Source organism: Rhinichthys klamathensis, unplaced genomic scaffold (assembly GCF_029890125.1).
Source record: "Rhinichthys klamathensis goyatoka isolate OS25496 unplaced genomic scaffold, OSU_Roscu_1.1 h1tg000150l_1, whole genome shotgun sequence".
Classification (NCBI taxonomy): domain Eukaryota; kingdom Metazoa; phylum Chordata; class Actinopteri; order Cypriniformes; family Leuciscidae; genus Rhinichthys; species Rhinichthys klamathensis.
Window position 1 is genome coordinate 1664818 of NW_026606685.1, and position 22018 is coordinate 1686835.

Below are 22018 nucleotides of genomic sequence, written 5' to 3' on the forward strand. Positions count from 1 at the left end.
TTTTAAATCGGTAAACAACAGTCAAGTTATGGTTACCTAGTGTAGCTTATAACGATTTACTAACAAAGTAGCTAACTGCATTAGCTATTTACAATACGCTTAGCTGTATTAATTAGACTTAGCTATAAACTTAGCTATATTAATTAGAAATATTAAATAGAAATAAGCTACAAGAAGCAGTATGTTACTGTGATTTGACCATGGTTTAGTGGTGTAAAAATGTTACACGGGGATATAAACAACTTTTCCTGATTGCTATGTGTGCACAGTACAGTGTTTAGTCATGCTACACATTATTTTGAAACAAAATAGCCCATTAATGGAAAAGCTACACTATTTATTGACGCTACTAAAAAATTTAGCTAAGATAATCGCGCTGCTATGTTTAGCTAGTGGCTCCAGCACTGTTGACACATTTACACATTCTCCTTTCACAAATTTGTCCACGTCTTTGTGTGGAAAATCCATCAATCTGTTCAACAATAGCCGTCAAACTGCTGTCCCAAACATCTGAAGTTCTTTCTCCAGCGAATCAGAGCCGTGGCCCTCCTGTGATACTGAACGAGCGGGCCGCTCCCCTCACCCAGCTGTGACTCTCTCAGACGTGACCAGACATGCAGTAATTGAAATCCAATCCAATTCAGCCATTCCAGCTAATCACACGCTACGTTACCAGGCCGAGAGTGTCAGAAAAGGGTAATAAGAGGCTCATATAAAGTACCTCCACCTGAGGGGGCGTTTGCATCTGAACATGCATTGTCATTTTCTTAATCGTCCAAATGTTTATTTAAACAAGGAAAGTGTAGACCAGTGACGGAACTAGTGATGGGCGTATTCAAAACACGGAGCGTGTGTCAAACTGTGAAACAATTTGAGGAAACAAGGCTTTGTTACGTCATAATGGGTCTGAACGTTTCAAAATTTCAGTGGTTCACCGCTAAGGGGTGCTGATATAGGGAAACACACGAACCAGTGTCTATATGGTTTTTTTAAAGACATTTTTAATGACATTACCAGTATCTCCACAAAACAAACCCTACAATTGAATAAAGTAACTCATTGTAGACAATTCATATTGAATGGTATTGGGTGATCTGTTAAAGGGGTCATATAATGGTACATGCACTTTTACAAGTTGATTGCACTGAAATGTGTGTTGGCAGTGCCTGTACACAACCATCATAAAATGATAAAAATCCATCCAGTGTTTTTGTTTTAATCTCCTTATATGTTTTCCCCTGCCTCAAATTGAGCCGTTCGATTTTGTGACGTCACACGGTCGGAAGCCCCTCCCACGATTGTTGATTGACAGCATTGTTTCAACACAGACCCGCCCTCGCTCGTGAGCGAGCTGTCAATCATAGTCTGCGCGGACCGGCGCGGTCATTGTTGATATGCTGGAGCACTGTCTATGAGCAGAATGGCGTCTAAGCGATTGTGGTGTTCTGTTCTTGGGTGTAATAACGAACACAGCAGTCATTTTGATGTTCCTAAATCCGAACCGCTGAAGACGCAGTGGCTGAGTTTGTTTCCGAAGGGAATATTCCCCACGAGCAACGTCAATGCTTTCATGTTTGCGCGAATCATTTCTCACCAGACTGCTTTATAAAGGAGGGTCAGTATAAAGCTGGTTTTGCTAAGAAGCTGCTCATGAATAATAAAGGATCGGTACCAGCTATTCGTGTTCCTGCTGAACCTCTAGAACAACTGAAGTGAGTGTAACGTTTTATTAAACTTTATATTAATATTTATATTAATATTTGCAAATCGCTAGCTGCACGCTTCACAATGAATGCGTCTAAGGTTTGCACTCAGGGTACATTACGGCATGTTTTCTATGTATGACGTTCTCAATATAATTCATAATCCCACGTTTATACTGAACAACGCGTTATGGTTATTGTGTTACAAACGGTGTACGCACAGAACAGAGAGGCGGGGTGAGCAAAGCTCATTATCATTTAAAGTCATATGCACTGAAACGGCGTGCTGAAAACAGAGCTGTTTTTGACCAAGTAAAATAAGTGTTTTCTTACAATACTAATGAGAATTTTTAATTAAAGTATATTACAAACTTTTAATTTAGACCCTAAAGAATCATACTAGCTTGTACAAAAATGGCATTATATGACCCCTTTAATTACATTTATTCAGATTACACTTTTAATAAAACACTTTTGGTTTGGTGTTTTTATTTTGTTGCATTTACACGGTTTTAACCACCAGGCATCGTCAGCGTGCGGCGCGTCTAGTTCATTTGTTGCAGTGCACAACTCTTGATTTTAATGATACATTAGTAAATGCTAAAATTAACATTAACAAATATTAATACATTGTTAGTTTGCCATGTCATGTGACTAATGCACGTATTTATTTATGTATTTTCTTTTACAACAGGGAAAGTGAGTTTTGTTTTGTACAAGACCACAATCTCTAATTTGTGAAAACTGTGATGCTTGTGTGTCCTTTCAGCGATGAATTGTTTCCTGGGCTCGTTGTCAGCTAGCAGCTCTCGCTCTCTTTTTATCTTCTGGTTTCTGCTTCTGCTTCTATCTATCTATCTCCCTCTACCCGTCTTTCTATCTGTTTTTCTTCTTCTCTCACCTTTTCTCCTCTCTTCCCTCAGTGTTTCTCCTGATGGATGTCAGCTGAGCTATCTAAAGTGAACTGTGAGATAAAACGAAAGGCCAAGCATTCGTCTCAACAGGCCCCTTGAGAATCGAAAGCAATCTTTTACAGGCTCCCAAACAAATCCCTGTATTATCTATTACATCTGGTAATTAATTACTATAACAAGGAGACTTTATTCAATAAAAGCGTCAACTATTGATGTGGCACAGCTCAGGAGATGCAACGAAACTGATCGAAATCAAAGACTATTGTACATTAAATAAAGTTAAGCTTGATGAACAACAGCAGGCGGTCAATTGCACAGAAAATAGTTTTAACTCTTTCTCAGTTGACAATCATGCACTTACAGTGAAAATGTAAATGTATAGAGAAAAAGATTTATGTTTTGAAATGCTGTATATTTCAGTCCAAGCATTTTTTGCTGTTTTTTACAAGTCGATGTACGAGTAAACTGTTAATTGCAGTAATCGACACAGATGCTGGAGCTTAACATAAACCAATAATACTGTAGTATATGCTATCCAGAAAGTCCAAGCCAAAATAATTACCGTACATTGTTTACCGACCAAATCAAATTTTCTGTTGCTATAATCCAGTCAGGGAGTTGATAAACTCTCAAAACAGTTTAAACGTAATCGTGCTTAAGAAAAAGGAACAATACGTTCCCAAACATCTGGCTTGTCAAATTCTGGTCTACCTTTGTGCCTTGAGTATGTGCCAGAAAGACAAAGGTAAGACTTTCCTTTTATTCAGGACTATTTTCTTTTTCATAAACCTGAGAGGATTAGTATTGACGTCCATCGAATTTGGCTTTTTGCAATGTTATCTACACTCATAATCTCTCGCAAAATGACTCCTTGTTATAATAGTCTCATTAAATTGCCTAGGGAATTGCAGTCTTTGTTAGGAATGATACTAGCATATTGCTCACAGAATGCAAATAATGAGTCAAAAAGGAATGTTGCGTCCAAAATCGCATATTGTATATAGTAAGTGCTACATTTGGTTACTTTGCAACCGTTAAAAACTATGTCCTATATTTACATTTGCAATGTTGTCATTAGCATGTGACATTAAATCACTTCTACCATTCATAAATCCTCTCCTGTGGCCTTATGGGATTGTAAAGTGTCCATCGAGTGTGCACCTCAAAATCTCGCCCAGAAGTAATAGGTCATCAGGGTACTTTTCGCCCACTGTTTTATGACTACTATGAAATTCGAACGTATGTATCGTATGGAAGTAGTCATATTCGGACGCAGTGCGTTTTTTATACAACAGCTGATATTACTGCATTGTATTGTGACATGTGGCATTTTATGCAGTGTCCACAAGTTGCTTAGTTGTAGCATTTTAAGATATTGTTTACACACAATTTGCATAACTGTGCACAGTGTACATACTGTGGAAGTAGTATGCTATTCCGAACAAAGCTTTGCTTTTATCTCCGCTATAAGCATAAAAAGGCAAGTATAAAAACAGCGCCCTCTATCCAAGCCCACCAGCAAAGTCATCTCTTTTTTTCCAAATGGACATGGGGCCTTTTACATGCATTTAGGACAAAAACGTGACTTAGAATACAAGAGGATATTGGATCTTACAGTGTATTATGCCATGCATTGTTGTGGGTGAGAAGTTTAAGCAGGAAGATAATGAGTCAGGTAGTAGCGCTTCTTATTATAAATAAGCTGGAAATCACCTTTGTTCTACTGGGCTTTTCTCCTCTGATGAGCTACTATGCAATAAAAATTCAAATGAGGCTCAGTCTTTTCCTAAAACACACACACACACACACACTTACAATAAGGCCACACGCATCCATATTTCTGCTTCTCTCCGCCTTATCGATTTAACTGGCCAGAAGTTTCAAAGCGTTTCCAGAAAACAGGGGTCATTTAGAGAGTACAGTAATGATATTATTCTTAAATCAGCATTACAGAAGATCAAAAGCCATATGCAGCAGATAAAGGGCTTAAGGAAGATGTGGGCTGCATGACATTACTGGATTTAATGCATATTATAGAGTCTTGTTCTCTTGAGATGGGTCAGATGAGTTTCCTTCTGTGTGCTTGTGCATACAGAACAGAATATATCAATGTGTAGATTACAGTATGAGTGTGTATGTGAATATTTTTTCTGAATCTGTTTCTGTGTGGCTGAAAGCAATAGTGGCTGGTCACTTTTTATAGCAGTCTTTATTTCTGTTTATTTTCTCCATAAGATGTATCAGAATACAAGAGTTGGTCAATTCGTTGACATGAAAAATAAACACATTTGCAAATATTAACTACTTGCTGAAGAGTTGCAAAGGTAATACTTGAATCTGAAACTACAGGGCATTATTTGCACAACACTTCTTTCTGTAGGTTAGCAACAAGTGATTGTTGTTGTTTTCTTTGAAGAGTCGCTGAATCATTTGCTCAACAGATTCACTTCAATACACTGATTCATTCAGGACCAAAATAAGTGACTGTCTTAAGGTGTGATCACATTTATCATTGTTGAGTGTATCTTTGCGGCCGAAATCCAGTCATTTCAATAGGAATCCACACGATATACGACCAGGAAATTTGAATGAGGGCGAAAGATTCTGATTTCTGAAAGATTCTCCATTCTGATTTCGCAACTGGTTCAAGCTGGTTACATTGATTTGTCGCTTTGACCAATAGGGAAAGCTGCTTGATTTGAAAGTGACTTCTTTGTGAGTTGTGGTAAGTCTGTCTTGAAAGGTTTATACATTATTGCTAAAAATCAATAGTGTTTTCCCCAATTTCTCTATGGGGAAAGTAAATGGGATACTTACTTCCCAAACTGGACCGGTGCACTCTACTCAAGTCTGTTGGGGCTTTTACGGGGTGTTATTAGGTCTGATGATTACAGTGAAGCACCAGTTGCCTGTTACTCAAACAGATAAACCTGCCCATATACCAGCTCTTAGATTGATGGCTCACACCCAACCTGTTACGTCACCTTTCACACCAAAACAAGCCATCCAATCCACAGACACGCAGAAAGCCCTTTGGGGTGTGTGATTGTGTGTGTGTTGTTTTGCATCAGGTTATTTATAGCAGAGGCAATAGTCATGATTTTGTGCAACGGTAACATACAGAATGCCCTTACAGTCAAGAATGGCATTTGAAGTAATGGTTTAAACGAGAAAAATACGGCCACGGCCAATAAAACGGAAGATTAAAAATACAAAACCAGACCTCATTAAAATTCACTTGGAGAGGCCAGTGGGCTTTTAGTGTCACTACTACACCAATCTTTTTGTCTTTACATGAGGTGAGTGTTGTCTAAAGGTGTGTCGGAAATGTTTTTTTCTCTCTCTTTCTCTCTCCCCCACACAAGTCCGGTTACTATCCAGCCATTGAAGCGTGAACCAATCAGGTGGCAGCACACGGCGTCTGCTGGGAGAGATCACATTGAGAACATCTAAAACAAAAATAGGAAACTGCCTGAATTGTATTCAAATTATTTATTATAGGCATCCACAGGGATGATGTGGATTATTTTTATGTACAGAAGATCAAATGAAGCATCTCATTAATGTTTGGCTGCAGTAGTGCGGACAGTAATGCAAAAATTCATGATCAAGTCACATGTACATAGGAACTTTGCCTGCAACACATCATGTGATTAAAAACTCATTTATTATTTATTATGTGGGAAACAATTATAGTTATTGATGTCTCCTCTCTGCAGTGTGTTTCCGCAGAGCGCTCGTGTTAGAAACGTGATTTATGGGACAGTGTTTCCCGCAAAACCTCTGCTGGTTTGGCTGCTGCCGCCGGTTCATAATCACCCTTTCACATCCTTTGTAAGTACATAGTGAAAAGCAAGTAAATAAACTCTAAGCATATTATAATTTGTTTATATAATCATTCATTATAAATCTATGGGAGGGAATCTACAGTGTTACTTAGAATAAATTAGCTTTGAATGTCCTCATCATGAGCATCAATTACTTAAATGCAAATTTTGGAAAGCAATTTGTTTTGCTCATTTGAACAAAATAATTATTGTACTATTAGACATACTCTCAAACAGTAAAGGGATAGTTCACCCAAAATTAAAAATTCTGTCATCGTTTACTCACTCTCAAATTGTTCCAAACCTGCATACATTTCTTTGTTTTGCTGAACACAAAGGATATTTGGAAGAAAAACCAAGCAGATCTCAGGCCCCATTGACTACCATAGTATTTATTTTTCCTACTATGGTAGTCAATGGGGCCCGAGGTCACTTTGGTTACCAACATTCTTCAAAATATCTTCTTTTATGTTCAGCAAAACAAAGAAATGTATACAGGTTTGGAACAACTTGAGGGTGAGTAAATGATGACAATTTTCATTTTTAGGTGAACTATCCCTTTAGCAGGAGGTCAGCAACATACAGAAGAGTGTTTAAAATGATTGCCATAATTATTTTTTTATAATTATTATTTTTTAATTATACAATTTTGACTACGTTTAAATAAATAAATATATATAAATGTATTATAATGTATAAATTATGTATTTATTTCACTTTTTGTAAACGGGAAACTGTTATGATAATTTCTATGCTTAAAGTAACAACAGCTAACTTTTGCTCTCGGGGTCCCCCTACACTTGGGAAACCGTATTGTCCTCTACTACTGTCGTAAACTCTGTCATCCTACATGCACGTGCAATTGTTGACAACCATGATAGCCCTGAACACTGTAGGAGGAGGTCACATGCAGGTGTTCTGCTTGCGTCGCGTGTGAAATGTCTTCATCCCAGGTACAGTGGCATATATTTCAGCATGTCATATGAATATAATTTCATGGGTTTTATTTTTTTTCTAACGACAAATGATCGCGATGCTCACGTTTACAAGCCAGCGTCATTATAGTAGCCTAGTCTATTGGTTACCGTTTTACTTAATCTATATGATACTTCAATGCAATGTTTGAGTGGTTGATAATAACCATATATCGTCAATATTATAATATCAAGCTACCATAAATGAATCTGCAAATTTTACGAATCGATTTGCATTATAGCTTGAGGCAAGACAAATAAACAAATATCACAGACATGTTAGGTATCCTAAAATATGATTTTATTAATAATCTTCCTCCTTTCTTTGTACATGTTGAGTAGACTACACTTTTTAGGTCAAACATTTGCTATTTGCATTTCATCGATTGCAAAGTTCAAATCAGAACGAGAATACTAGCGATAGCTAACCATCAAAAACTAGAATATCGTTTACTAGCTACCAGATTGATAATTCGCTACTACTCTAGCGAATTAGAGAGGTTAGAGAGAGGCATTCTTTTTTCGATGGGGGGTTCGATGCTCCCTGCACACGCAAGGTCTCTCGCTCGCTTTCTCTCTCTGCCGTCCGCGCGCGTTGGAGCACAGTCTCTGTCTCGCGTGCGCGCTCGCTCTAGATTCCGGGAGATTTGAACTAATTTGCGGTATAACTTGTCGATCACGAGTGGCTCAACAGGTAGATCTATAGATAAACTCATCTTTCAGGCATTTGACCGACCGGGTTGACAATCTAGCGTGAGAAACCGGGGGTGTGGCGTGTGAGCGTGTGAAACCAATCAAATGCGGGTGTCTCACGGCCAATGCGTGAGAGTTGGCAGCTCTGCAATGTTGATCCTCGTTCTGCCTTTTACGCGATCACTTTCTCTTTTTCTCTTTTTGCTTTGCTCCGATAAAACCTTTGCTTTCTTGTTTTTCTGTGCTGCTTCGGCCATGACTATAACATTTGGCTCGCAAGTCCGATTTTAAGGAAGTGGGGGTGGTGGTGAAAGTGACGTATATGCCGTAAAGCAGTCGAATTTTGCAGTTCTCTTTGTTCGCCGGTTACTACCCGAAACCCGAAGTTTAAAAGTACGATTAAAAACGCTACAGACCCCGTCAGGCTATGGCAGACGTGTCATTCAACCTATTGTAAGTCGATGTACCATCACAAGAGACTTGGAAATATATTATGAAGGTTGAAAAGTTACCTGTTGTTACTTTAAGGATTCATAAAAATCCTCTAAAAATTAGATACAATTCCCTGTGGTTTGAACTGATTTTTACTGATTTCACTTTCACTTAAAATACCTACATCCGTCATTTTTCTGACTTTTTAATGGTCTGCACATTCTAACTTTCCTAAAGGTAAACTTTCATAGTGTCTTTTACCGCCTATAAAATGTTTTGAAGAAATAGCCACAGGTAAAAGTAATCCTGTGTGAACTGCCCGTGTGCTTCACAACTTCTCAGAGGGACTATGCTTGCCGTTTTGAGGCCACTGAGGATTTGAGGCTCTTTTTTTAATATTGAAAAGTAGGTTACAAGCTTGCCTAATACATGATTTAATACTTGTCCAACTAGATAAAAGATTTTCAAATTCATGTAATATTGTTCTATAATGCATGACATTAATTTTTCCTGCAACAAATGACAATAAACATTACAGACATCCACAGTAACGATGGATATGTCCTGAAAATTAATCTTTTAAATCTATGTATTTGGTGACACTAGTGATTCATGGCTTGTTTTAGTGCAAGAAACTTTCAAATTTCACAATTTCGATTCATAAGCTTGCAATATGATTCGGATCTTGATTCAATATCGACTCATTTGAATAAATCTTTCTCAAGGAAGAAAAAATCTCAAATAATGCTGTAAAGGTACGTGTCAGCTGTTAATATTATTATAGTTTAAAATGAACAACTCAAATGAATAAGTTATCTTAGAAGCGTAAATCTGCTTTGTGTGCACAAATACTACGTTTCACAATGCTACCTGAACATCTTCGGTGGCTTTCGAAACGCACTTGCGATTCTTGATGTCGTACGCCAAACGGTCCGCGCAGCACGTCGGCTTTTTTCATTCGCCGTGAGATTTACTTGGGCAGCGTGAGAGTTGGCAACCCTGAAATTATGCAACAAGTCTGGAATGTGACCCATCTTGTACTATCTCTTTCAAACAAGTGAGTTGTACAGCGATTTAAAGTTACAGTCACTTAGTTTGGATCCTGCTAAGAGAGGCATGTCGAGATCCCCAGACAGTCCTGCAACGCTAACTTCTCTGATGGCTAAATTAACCCGACAGCCTGGCCGGTAACACAGTCAGTGTCGCCTCCTGTCTACTCAGACTCAATGTCCCAATTAGCACTCCCCCGCCAGGGCATAATATCCTCTTCTTCTCTTCGCCCGTCTAAACCCTGAATTACTGAGCAGCAGGGCCACCGCCTCCCTCTGGGACCCCCATCCGTGCACAGGGAAAAGACAGCACCGGGAATCTTTGCTCATTTTTCATCTGCATTGATTTTTTTGGGGAGGAGAAAGTGGTGCAGAGGTAAACAGGGAGGTCATTGATTCAAAGTCACACAAAGTCACTCAGGAAAGGAGAGAGAGGAGATAATGCACCTAGACTAAGAAGGTACATAAAATTGATGAGTCTTATGGTACAGAAAAGTAAAACAAAACGCTTCCCTTGCCTTTTGATTTTCTGTTTGTTTCTGTTATGAATTTCTGGTTGTGGCATTTATCTGAACAAAGCCCAGGGGAATGAGACAGATGGAAAATAATGATGCAGTCTTGATATAATTTACAGACAGGAGGAGGTGGTGCATCTCTATCAGTTTAGAAACCCCATCGCTGAGGAAATGTCGCATCAAAACACCTGCGAAATTGATGACTCAATAACAAAAGCTCATTTTAAGAGAATGAATCTCAGTAAAATTGACTGTTTTACAATATTATTAGTCGTGGTGGATGTGCATGTTTGATTGTTGAAGCCGCAATGGCCTTGGAGAAGACAAGTTAAGTCGGAATGATTGTATTTGCAAGATTGTATTTACTGAAAACAGCTTTCACTGTCATTATTCTCTATTTGGCGACAGAAATCGGAATATTTTTATTGTAAATATTGATTATAGAATTTGTTTTTTTTTTGGTAAAGAAATTAACTTTTATTCAGCAAGGATTCAATATATCAAAAGTAAGAGTAAAGACTTGCAAAAAAAAATCTATTTCAAATAAATTCTGTTTCTATTCATCAAAGAGTCCTGACATTTTTTTTATCATGGTTTCCACAAAAATTCAGCAGCACAACTGTATTTAATTACAGTTAATACGTTTAATAAGTACATTAATAATGTGACACTGAAGACTGGAGTAATGACTGCTGACTCCAGCACAGGAATACATTATATTTGAAACTTTACTAAAATAGAAAAGCATGTATTTTAAATTGTAATAATATTTTACAATACTACTGTTTTCACTGTATTTTTGATCAAATGAATCCATAACTTGTTGAGCATTATGCCGACCCGAAATACTTGAATGGTTCTGTACGTCATTCTGATGTTTAGGTCCTTCTGTGTTTTGTTGATAAAGAATAATCTGTAAAGCTTGCCATAAAATAGCCATTTAGTTGGTTTATGAAGTCAGTTTTTTTGTGATAAAATTACATTACACATCAATTTCTGTGGCTACGCAAGAAGGATAAAACAGAAATAAGCATCGCTTAAACACCTAATGCGCATCATTTGCTTTTCATTTTGTTGCATTAGTGATAAAACTTCTACAGTATTTGCTGAAACGAAAAAGAAATGCCCATCACAATCTTTTTTTTTTTTTACTTGCATGAACATTTATGACTTCTAGGCTTAAAAGTGGGAACTTCCCAGAAGGTGAGTTCAGTCAAATGCATTCTGAGATAGACTTAACTGAAGGATACACACCAAATAAACATCCTTCATATGGTCTCTTAAAATGCTGTCTAGATAGGTTTTGAAATAGAGCTTGTGTGTGTGTGTGTGTGTGTGTGTACTGCAGTATATTCCTATTCTCTGTTTGAAAAAAAAAAAAACAGGAACCTGAGGCTGGTATTTTAAATCAGAGCCACAAGGGGGAATTGCAACCTCCTATCACATCCAACTGCAGTACAAACGCCATGAGTGTAAAGATGAGAGAAATTTGCTTAGATTTTTTTTTTTAAAAGTACATATTTGAAGCACAGTTATGTCACTTCCTGTAAGCAGACTTGTTTTCGTGTGTGTTACCGTATGCACACTTTCCATCTATTTCGTCTGGGTTGACGAGGCAAGTAGTGCGTTTGACGTAAAATGTTTCTAAGAGAAAGCAGACATGGCTGAGGCTTTAACTTTAATTTGTCAGAATGTCACGTTCAATATAGCCCGAGGTTTCGCAACATTTCAAACCACAAATATCAATGATTCCCGGTAAGGCCCTCCAGAGCCGAGGGCCCCACAGTATCACACAGAGCCCCTCAAAGTTAGATTGAGCCCTGTAGCACTTGAGGAGGGGATATGGTTGCGTAAGCACGAACAACCATATCACCCCAGCACCACCGTCACCCGAGCCTGCTATCTAATGTGATGCCAAGCTAACAGGCTCAGAAGAATATGCAAAGAGATTTGCACATGCCGTCTGCTGATTTCTGTGCACACTTTCAAAGTGAATGCATAATCTTTGTTAGTGGGAATCAGAGAAATCTGACTTACTAAAAAAAGCCTAATGCTTTTACCAGCACTGCTATTTGACCTGGAATATGAGTTGAACTCATTCGTAAAGCTGGGAGAAGAAAAAAAAAATAGTCTTGGCATTTTAATATCCGTTTAGCACCAACATGATGTGTGGTGAAAAACTACAGCGAGCCATCTGTCCTGATTAGTTGAACAGCTCTCGTTGATAAAGGTCAAGTATAAAATGTTCTGCCCAGAGCCTCTTATATTTTAACAGCAATGGGTCCAAATATTCATATGCTCAGGGTTGTTTCATTTAGAACATATTACTCTGACTAACTGATGTTATCGTGTTGCGTTAGTTGTTTCAGAAGTCCGTTCATGACTTGGTCAAACAAATTGAAGTTAAAAACAAAATGTTCCCATTTGACTGTTGTGTCGTCATGTAAAAGCGCCAAAATGTCAGCGGATTTAACAGTAATGGCTAGCAAGGTAAATAGTCTTTGACATTCAATGTCTTTAGGTTTTGCCATTGCACATTACAGCTTATTCTGGCCAAGAATCGCCCACTTAAGGCATTTGATATACTCACGGCAAAGTTCGTTTTCGTTCTTCGTTTTGGGGTAAAAAGATGTTTGAAATACGTGAGTGGCGGTATACTGTTAGCAAACATCCTGATGCCGCACAGGCGTTTAGATAAATGTTAAAGCTGCACACTTTCCTTTCAATCAGACTGATCTCATGAAATGGCGTATGTATGACACGCCAATTCGTATTTCCATTTTTGGCGTGCTATCAACACGCATAATCGCTTTTCAGCGTGTTTATCAACGCCGTTGACTTAACGTTACATTACTGTATATATATAAATATATGACCTACCCCAACCCCGTCCCTAAACCTACCCGTCACTGGGGTTAATACCATTTATGAGTCTTCCCCTACCATCCTAGGAAAAAAAATATCGCTCCCCAGATGTAGATCTACATTTTGCTTCGTTTCGCTCGGACATTTAACGGCGTACACATACACGCGGGATCACTCGGACATTTAACGGCGTAGACATACACGCAAAAGATGACGGTTCTTTTCGGCGTGGACATACACGCGGATAGCTCAAAATGCGTATAGATAACACGCCACTTGACTTGAAAGTGGCGTGTATGTTTACGCAAAGTCATGATGTCATGTTGTTTCAATAACAAAATGAACACAACAAAAATGACAGCGGTGAAAAAACAGTAGTAAAGAAAGCATCTGACCATCGCAATATGGATGTTTGCACGAGCTCTGCAATTCGGCACTTCAGTAAAGTCACGTCGCGTTTATTTATAAACCATTTTATTCAATAGATTGATTAAAAGCAAGCAGCTCTACAGTATTGAACATGAAAAAGTGTCTCTTTTAATTAGAATTACAACTTGATTTTCAGCTATATCCAGTCTTTTTACTCGCGGACCTCGAGGTGCTGAACAGAAGAAATGAACCAGAGAAAATGTCCACGTCAAAGAAGGTGGAGCCTAAGAGCACACCTACCTATTACATCATCGCCACGGACCAATGGTAGTTCGAAGGTGTTTACCAGCTTTGGCGAGCTGTTTCGAATTTCCGAATCAAACACAAAATGAACTTCGTTTTGGCCTGATTTTGTTCGAAATGACGTCACACCAGTTTGTTCATCGATTTCACTTGAAGTATATCGAGGCCTTTAGAGAGGAAGAGACTGTCTGTCAACATGTCGAGCGATCCACCCTAGTTTGTGTAAACTTTGTGTTCAGAATGTTTGTTTATCTAAATGAACTACGGACTTGAGATCAGTACGATTTTTAAATGATTTTAATTTTTTTAAAGAAGTCTTATTCTCACCAAGGCTGCATTTGTTTAATTAAAAATACAGTAAATACAAGTTATATTGTAAAAATTATTTTTACACATTAGCCTATTATTAAAATATAATTTATTCCTGTGATAGCAAAGCTGAATTGTTTTCTGTCTTTAGTGTCACATGATCCTTCAGAAATAATTTTAATATGCTGATTTGGTGCTCAAGAAACATTTCTTATTATTATCAATGTTGAAAACAGTTGTGCTGCTTAATAATGTTGTGGAAACCATGATACATTGTTGGAGGATTCTTTGATTGACTAGAAAGTTCAAAAGAACAGCATTTATTTGAAACCGAAATCTTTTGTATTATAAATCTCTTTACTGTTGCTTTTGATATATTTAATGCATCCTTGCTAAATAGATGTATTAATGTGTACACAGTGGATATAGTTCTGTTTGTGAAATATCTAGTTTATTTGTTACTAAGTGCCTCAGAAATGATTGAATGATTAGTGCTTTTCAGTTTGTATGCATCAGAGAATCAGCAGATGGACAACAGAGACTACAGTAGTTTGCCAACGACCATAGTATGCCATTTTAATATTACCAGTGTAACCAGGTGCTTTCTTTGTTCTTCTGTATTTCGCAGGAGGTGAATTTATGTCACGATTAAGTATTTTGCTGTCATAACCAACAAAGCCACCCTTGGATCCGTGAGAGTTGCCACAGAAACGAGCAAGTCCCGTCATGTGAACATCTCACATGTCATCTCGTAATTACGGTAATTCTGACACTATGTGAATGCAACATGTATTTACTGTCATTACCAAGTTTCTTAATGAAGAGCAGTTAAACATTTAGAGAACATTTTCACTAAATCATGTCTTATCCACCGATCAAATTATCATTTTGACCTGATCCAGTATTTGGTCCAAAATTACAAAATAGTTCTGAAAGAGTAATGAAAAGTTTTGAATACTTACAACCATACCGTTTAAGGACACCCAGCAATCAGGAGGGAAGTCTTGCAGGAGGGGCACCAGGAACTGCAGGCATCCGTCCCAGTGACACAGCAACAACATCATGCCAATCAGATTAAAGATTCTTACCACAGCACTCGCCAGGTCATACGTCATATGAAAAATCTGGAGGTGGAACACAAAGAGAAAAAGGTCAGTGGTTTCATTAAAGAATTAGCTTTTGCACAGGATGGTGTTTTGTTGAGGAACACAAATATCTATTTTACATATTGAGAAAACAGGACACTGCAGAGTGGAGTAATGGCTGCTAAAAATTCAGCTTTGTTAATCACAGGAATTAATTATATTTAAAATATAATAAAATAGAAAACAGTTATTTTAAAATTGTAATACTTCTTAACAATATTACAGTTTTTACTGGATTTTTTTATCAAATAAATGCAGCCTTGCATAAGAGAGTTCTTTCTAAAATATATATTACAAAAAAAAAAAAAAAAATCCAACCCCAAACTTTTGAATTGTAGTAGGATAGCCTATGTATTTTTTATATTTTCCCCACAGGGCCATGGGATTTACAACAGTCATTTCAGGGTTGAAATATTGACAACCACATTTCCTTAAAGGGACTATAAGTAACTTTTTAGGTCATTTATAATCTAAAATCAACATTTTTATTCATAAATATGTCCCCAATGGTGTACAAATACCTCTGCCAATTATCTGATTTATCCTCGTAAACGAAGAATTTATTATATTTATATACATGGGACGGGTAAGTCCAGGGAGGCTTCCATGTAGTTCCGCCATCTTGAAAAACTATAATAGCAGAGAGGGACAAAAAGTTCGCCAACGCGTTTTCGTTCAGAGCCAGCCAGTAACTGAAAGCAGCAGAAACGGAGGAGCAGAGCAGTAAGAGGCGCTTGTCACTGCTCGAAACATCCTGTTCAAACAGCAACTTACCGGACCGTCTCGAATACTGTCTGTATGAACGTGCAACTGGAGTCAAGCCCCTATTCCCTACCAGTAACCATACCGACAGTGACCAAAGTCATATCCAATATGGCGTTCGTCCGTCAGATCTTCATTAACCGAGCGGAGCTAGAGTATCTCCGTCGCTATTAAGTTACCGAAAGCGAAACCACACGCGAAAACACTCAACACACGGTAAACACGCGTTTGCTCTCTCGCATACACACACGTGACAGACAGTCCGGTTCCGTTCACACAGAGCGTGGTTTCCGAGAATACGTTTGTGAGTCCTGAAAATGTACGGGTGTGAGTTCAGTTATAGAGTGCGTTTGTATTAAGGACTCTAATACAGGACTGACAACCATATTCTGTTGATGAACGTGGCCTTAAGTCTGAAATGCTGCTAGATAAGCCTTCAAAGTAGTCTAGCCTGTTTCCTGCTCTATTCTCGCCCTTGTTCTTAATAACCCGTGTGATGTTGAACAGTTTCTGCATTACTATGTAGTCAGGGCTGAGAATGTCATGCCTTTTCACCTCTTTGTAGATTTATTTTGCTAATAATGCAGTGAGAATAGAGCATCACGGGAGCACAGCAGCATCTGCGAATTGACAACTGCCCTGGAGGATTCAAAACAATTATGTTTAACCCCAAAGACAACAGTCAACACAAGAGAAGAGAAGATTTGTTATCCATCTCATCTTCGCCTACTAAAAGGTCTGATACTTAATAGCTCTGCATCAATAAAACTGCAGTGAAAAGGGCTGTTCTATATTCCGCAGCGGTTCTCAATTGGTTTTGCTTTAGGGTTCAGATTTTACATTAGACATTGAGTGCAACTCACCACGATGCAACATTTTTTATGGTAAACCAGCCCGAGCTGTTTTGTAAACCGATAAACAACATCTTTTTTTGCAATCTTTAAATTTTTTTAATTACAAAATAATTCGTTTTACGCAGTTACTATGCCACTGGAAACGCAGTATGTTTGAAATAAAAAAGACACAAAGGAAACTCCATACAGGAGAGGGATTTACCAGATTGGAACAAACACTGGGCCAAATATTCAAAATACAGCACATAAAAAGAGCGATCCTTCTCACCTTTAAAAGCATACTTATTTTTGCTATCCTAAATATGGACCATTTTATGGTAATTTGCATTTAATTATTTGCATAGCATTGTTGTAATAGACCCTGATGCTTGTTTCGGGTCACGACCCACCAGTTGAAAACCACGGAGAACGCCGCCCACGTGCACTTATGTGAAACATTAGGTACTCTTACACACGATTGCAAGAGTCCCTGTCTTTCTTAGTGAACGCCTGGGATATTTGCATGTGTTTTGTGCAAAGGTAGATTTGGTTTGAGTTTCACAAGAGCGATACAGCAAGGAGACGAGAGAGGAAGATACAAAACGGGGGACGTGGCCTGAAATGATATGAGATTACATATAAACACGGCAGATGATTAGTCATATGCAAACTACATTGTGTGCTGGCACAACAGAGACTCAGAGGGGTGAAAGGCTTTGAATACCGAAAAAATCAATTCAGGCTTGGCAAGATGCAAGCGGGTAGCAATTTTAAACGGAGTGAAATAATGCAGAGAAATGGATAGGGGATGAGAGGAAGTGTATGTGTGCGTGTGGAAGAGATACACATTTATTCTTGTTTTGTTTCTGCTTATTCTGTGTAGTCAACCGAAAGAGATTGTGGTTGTTATATAACTCACATTGCGTCTTTTTTAAACTTAGACTAACACAACTTCTCAGACAATTCACAACCAAATAATTGCATTTTACTCGCGTAATGTGACATTTTTCTGGGTGAAACCGGATTTTCAAGGAGTAAAAATGCATGCCAGGACTTGATCTTATTTACTGCGAATTGAGTGAATTGTGAAGTGGTCTCTGTATGACAGGTAATTTTAGGGGTTGGAAAATAACAGGAATTGGAGATGTCACAGACAAAAGAAACTATTTTTTTTTTTGCAAAAGATTACAGTACAAATATAAACTTTTTTTCTCTTAATATAATATATTAATAATATATTTCTCTGCAATAACATGCACTGATGTATATGGGATGCATATTTAAAAAGTACTAAGGGATAATTTTAATCAACCCAGGTTAATTGGAAAAAATATGCCTTCGGTGATTTTTCTGCGAAATTATATTATGTTGCCCCTTGCACGTTTCATAACACTTTCATGTCCAGTGAAATGTCCGGCGAGTAGCGTTAAAGGCGAATTTAGTTTGATCTGAAACAGATGAACATGAATCTGGCAACGTTTTATGTTGGTTTGTTGTTGGTAAAAAGTGCTAGGTAGTTTGTTGGCGTTTTACGGCCACTAGTGTTCATTTCAGCTGGAAACTACAGGGAATTGTATGTTTAGGTAAGTTTTTGGAAAGATATATATGGAGCTGTTCCAATGAGCCTATGGTGATTTCATATTGACTTTTTAAGAGCATGCCACATCACTCCTATGAAATATTCTGACATTGCAATTCAGGATGAAACTTTTAAACATCACCTCCCGTCCAACATGAATAAAGAGACCGATTCTCTTGGTTAATCAGACAAGCTCATGTTATAGCTTAGTGCGATCGTCCATCGTTAGCGAACGGCATGGGATAAAAGGTTTCAACGGCCCTGGCTCAGAACAAAGCCGATCTTCTCTCCTGAATGCCTCCGTGGGCACCCTCACTAATTCAGCCATCCCTCATTTGCATGAAAAGCCCATTAACTCCACACATCTCTCAGTTTCTTTTCTATCCGGGCCAGTTATTTCATTATACAGCCCTGGCCGGAGAAACTCAATACTTACCAACCCAAAAAAGATCTTATGTTTTTCCCAGCTTCAGTGTTAACTGGTTTTGCATGATAAACCCTGTATTGCTGTGGAAATTCCTCCTGCCAAATTAAGGTAGGATTTGAAGCTGAAAGTAATTGTTATCTATGTCTATGAAATTGCTCTTGCTCTCCACATATGGCTGGAATTACTAAGGTGTGAATTTGATGTCGTTTTAATGGCCGCTTATGGTGTGGGCCTGTACACTGCGGTGATGGGTTAAGTTCATTTTATGCTCCACAAAACCCACAGTAAGATGTGGTGACCTTTTGTAGTCTCACACTATTTTTGAGTTACCGCAAAGAAGCTGAGGCGTCATTCTGTGTTAACAGAACAGACTGCCAAACTGTCTTGGCAGATTTCTCTTATAGTTTGACGCTTGTAATGTGATACAGAAGCATTTCTATATGAAATACAGAGGGTGTTGAATTTCTTTCGTCACAAATGCATTTTTACTAATGAGAACTGATATTTGAACTCATATTTCCATATATCATCATACTCAAGAAAACATCAAAATTAACCATATTAACTTTCTCAAATGTCCCTGGTCTAACTGTCAATGGTTTAATCAAAATATAATTACTTTCTCTACCTTATAGTCATGTACCCAATGCCATGTGGGTGGAGAAAAAGCCTGCCCTACATCATTTCCTGCTATTTTACTCTAAAATACATCACATTATGGAAATTAAATGTGTTGTGAATGTAGCTCCATGCCTTTAAAGTGTGTCATATCAACATAGTGCCTCAGTCAATGGTGTGAGTTTGGGGCGGGGCTTTATCTTTTTTTTAACCAATGGCAGAAGGGAGTGGTTTGAACTGTTTGAAAACATTATTTTTGCAGTTCAATTTGGTGAATTAAGTGACACAGACATTACATACCTATACTTTAAGTTTTCTTGGGGAAAAAAAGTCTAATGTCTAAAAAATCAAATCCAGTGGCACCTCCTAATTTAAAGCTGTAATAGTCATTGAGCTGTGGGGTCAAGATTATTGTCAAAACACATTAACCTTCAAATTGGCCTGAGGAAATAGCTGTATCATATATGACTAGCATTATATCTATATTGGTTTTCCGAGTCATGTAAATTCACCTCATGGGACTGACAAACAATATCAGGAAGTGCTGACATGGAAAAGACCCTCAAAGCAAATGAATCAATCCAATCTTAAGTCAATATCCACAAACAGACAGACACCAGGTTTCTCTGGTGAGGATTATAACTGGCAAAGAAGACACTAATGTTTGGCCAATGCATTGCAAGTGTGCGGCCCAGGTAAACTTTTTTAACATGCACTCTTGCATTGCATAGTGGTAACAAGTCTAGTAACAAGTGGTAATTTTAAAGCAAATGTGTTGTTATTCAGGTAGCTGACAATGTTCTGTAGCTAACTTTAACTAACGTTCTCTACAAGATTATCCTCAAACTATTGCTCTGCCATGCCATTTTTTTGACCTGAAAGGGAAAACTAGCTGTAGAAGGAAGCTGTTTATGCTAATGTCTGTAGTAGCAACTGTAGTATGGTTGCCTTGTGGAATCCATACTTGTTGGCTTATGAATTGCTTTCTGACACATTTTGGAGATAGATGTGTCTGCGTTCACATTTTCATGTATTCTTCATGACTTAACAGTTAAAATGTTGTATTTCTAGGCTAAATGTCCGAGTTTGAGTCGTAGGGTGGTTGGAGGTGATTCACCAACATGAGAGCTACTGAGATCCTAATTGCATTTTACCCCCATTCTACCTTTAAACAAAGCAATTAACCCCAGGTTGCTCCAAAGAGACCATTTCCGCGATTGTTTTCCTGTAAGTCACTTTGGATAAAAGAGTTAGCTCAATTGGATTAGCAATTTCGCCATATAGAATAAAAATAGCTTTAAGACATTATTTTGGAGTTTACATAAAAATAACGTGTTTTACATTTTTTCCCTTCAGGTTTCCGCTTTGATCTCAGTAACAAACAACAGCGTTGTGTAGAAGCATAGCACTATGGGAATGCGAACCAACAACACTCCATTAATGCTCAAGGTTACTGGTGGAAGGGCACAAAGCACTTAAAAGATCAGACCACCAGCATCAGATAACCCCTACCAGGCACCGCCACGGACACGGATCGAACACATGAGCCAGTCCAGAGTCCAGACATTCTGCAATCTCAGTATCGTCCGCCAGGTGAAAATCATACGTCTGATCATTTAGAAAACTATTAGCACTGTCTACAAGCTGCATGATTTTAGGAATTATACTTGGTGTTTGGGTTTTGTTCAAATCTATAACCCTAAGTGTGAACAATAGTAATTGTGATACTTGCCTTACAAGTAAAAGAAAGTTTAATTACAGACTATTTCATAAAATAATCATAATCAATTAAAACAATTATTTTAAAACAGGGTGTAATCTTTTACATTTAATTATTTTAATCAATTTAAGTATTCAGTTATTATTAAATTATATATTTTAAAAAGAGTTACGCTTTTTGCACTATTTTATTTTCTAAACTTTTCCATGGACCCCCCAGCCTCCAGTTTGAAACCCCCCTTTTTAGGCCACATGTCTCCTGATGACACAGTTTTCAAGTTTGAATAGCTACTTCTCAGTATTTACTCATATAATTATAAATGTAAAGTGAGATTGATGTTTCTTTCAAATGAGCAGCTGTAGAGGAGCAGATGAACAAACCGAATGGAGTAGGAGGAATAGACATTAAAAAAAGAAAAATAGTTTATAATGGTAATAAGTAGGCAATAGAGTCAAGCAGAGAGATCGGTGAATGCCAGAGGAAGCCTTGGGCGGTCAACACTTACTTAATATCAATTATTCTCCAGCTCGCTCTCCTTCTCAAACTAGTCTGCTTATCTTTCTGTTCTCCTCTTGGCTTGTGGTGTTTGGAGGCAGATTCCTCTATATTTAGTGATTTGATTGTGTATCAGTTGCATTCCTCCACAATGATGTTATCTGTCCCGGATGTATAAACCTCAGTGGGTTTGTAAGTCGTGTTCCACTGTGCCCTAGTGCCTCATGGGAAGTATGATCAGGCTTATGAGAGCAGTGCATCCTGAGGCAAAGGTCTCCCAGAGGAATGCAAGCAAATGAATGCATTTCTGTCATGACAACTCGCAGAGTGTTTGGCATATGACAATGTTGTTTGGTCTTGGTGGAATAGATCTGCTACACTGCTGCTGCTGTTGGCTATTGCTACTGCCAACCAATACATATACAACACACAAGTAAAACATGCTGCTGCTGTACAATATAGCATGAATTACCTGAAGCAGATCTA

General features: G+C 38.0%; 1 protein-coding gene across 1 annotated transcript in view; it reads right to left on the reverse strand.

Moving 5' to 3' along the window:
- LOC130090766 (potassium/sodium hyperpolarization-activated cyclic nucleotide-gated channel 1) overlaps positions 1-22018 on the reverse strand; it is a 104004-nt gene that overhangs the window by 39300 nt on the left and 42686 nt on the right. Inside the window, exon 3 of the mRNA XM_056258302.1 lies at positions 14916-15077. Within this exon, the coding sequence (XP_056114277.1) occupies positions 14916-15077 (162 nt within the window). The remainder of the gene's footprint in view (positions 1-14915; positions 15078-22018) is intronic.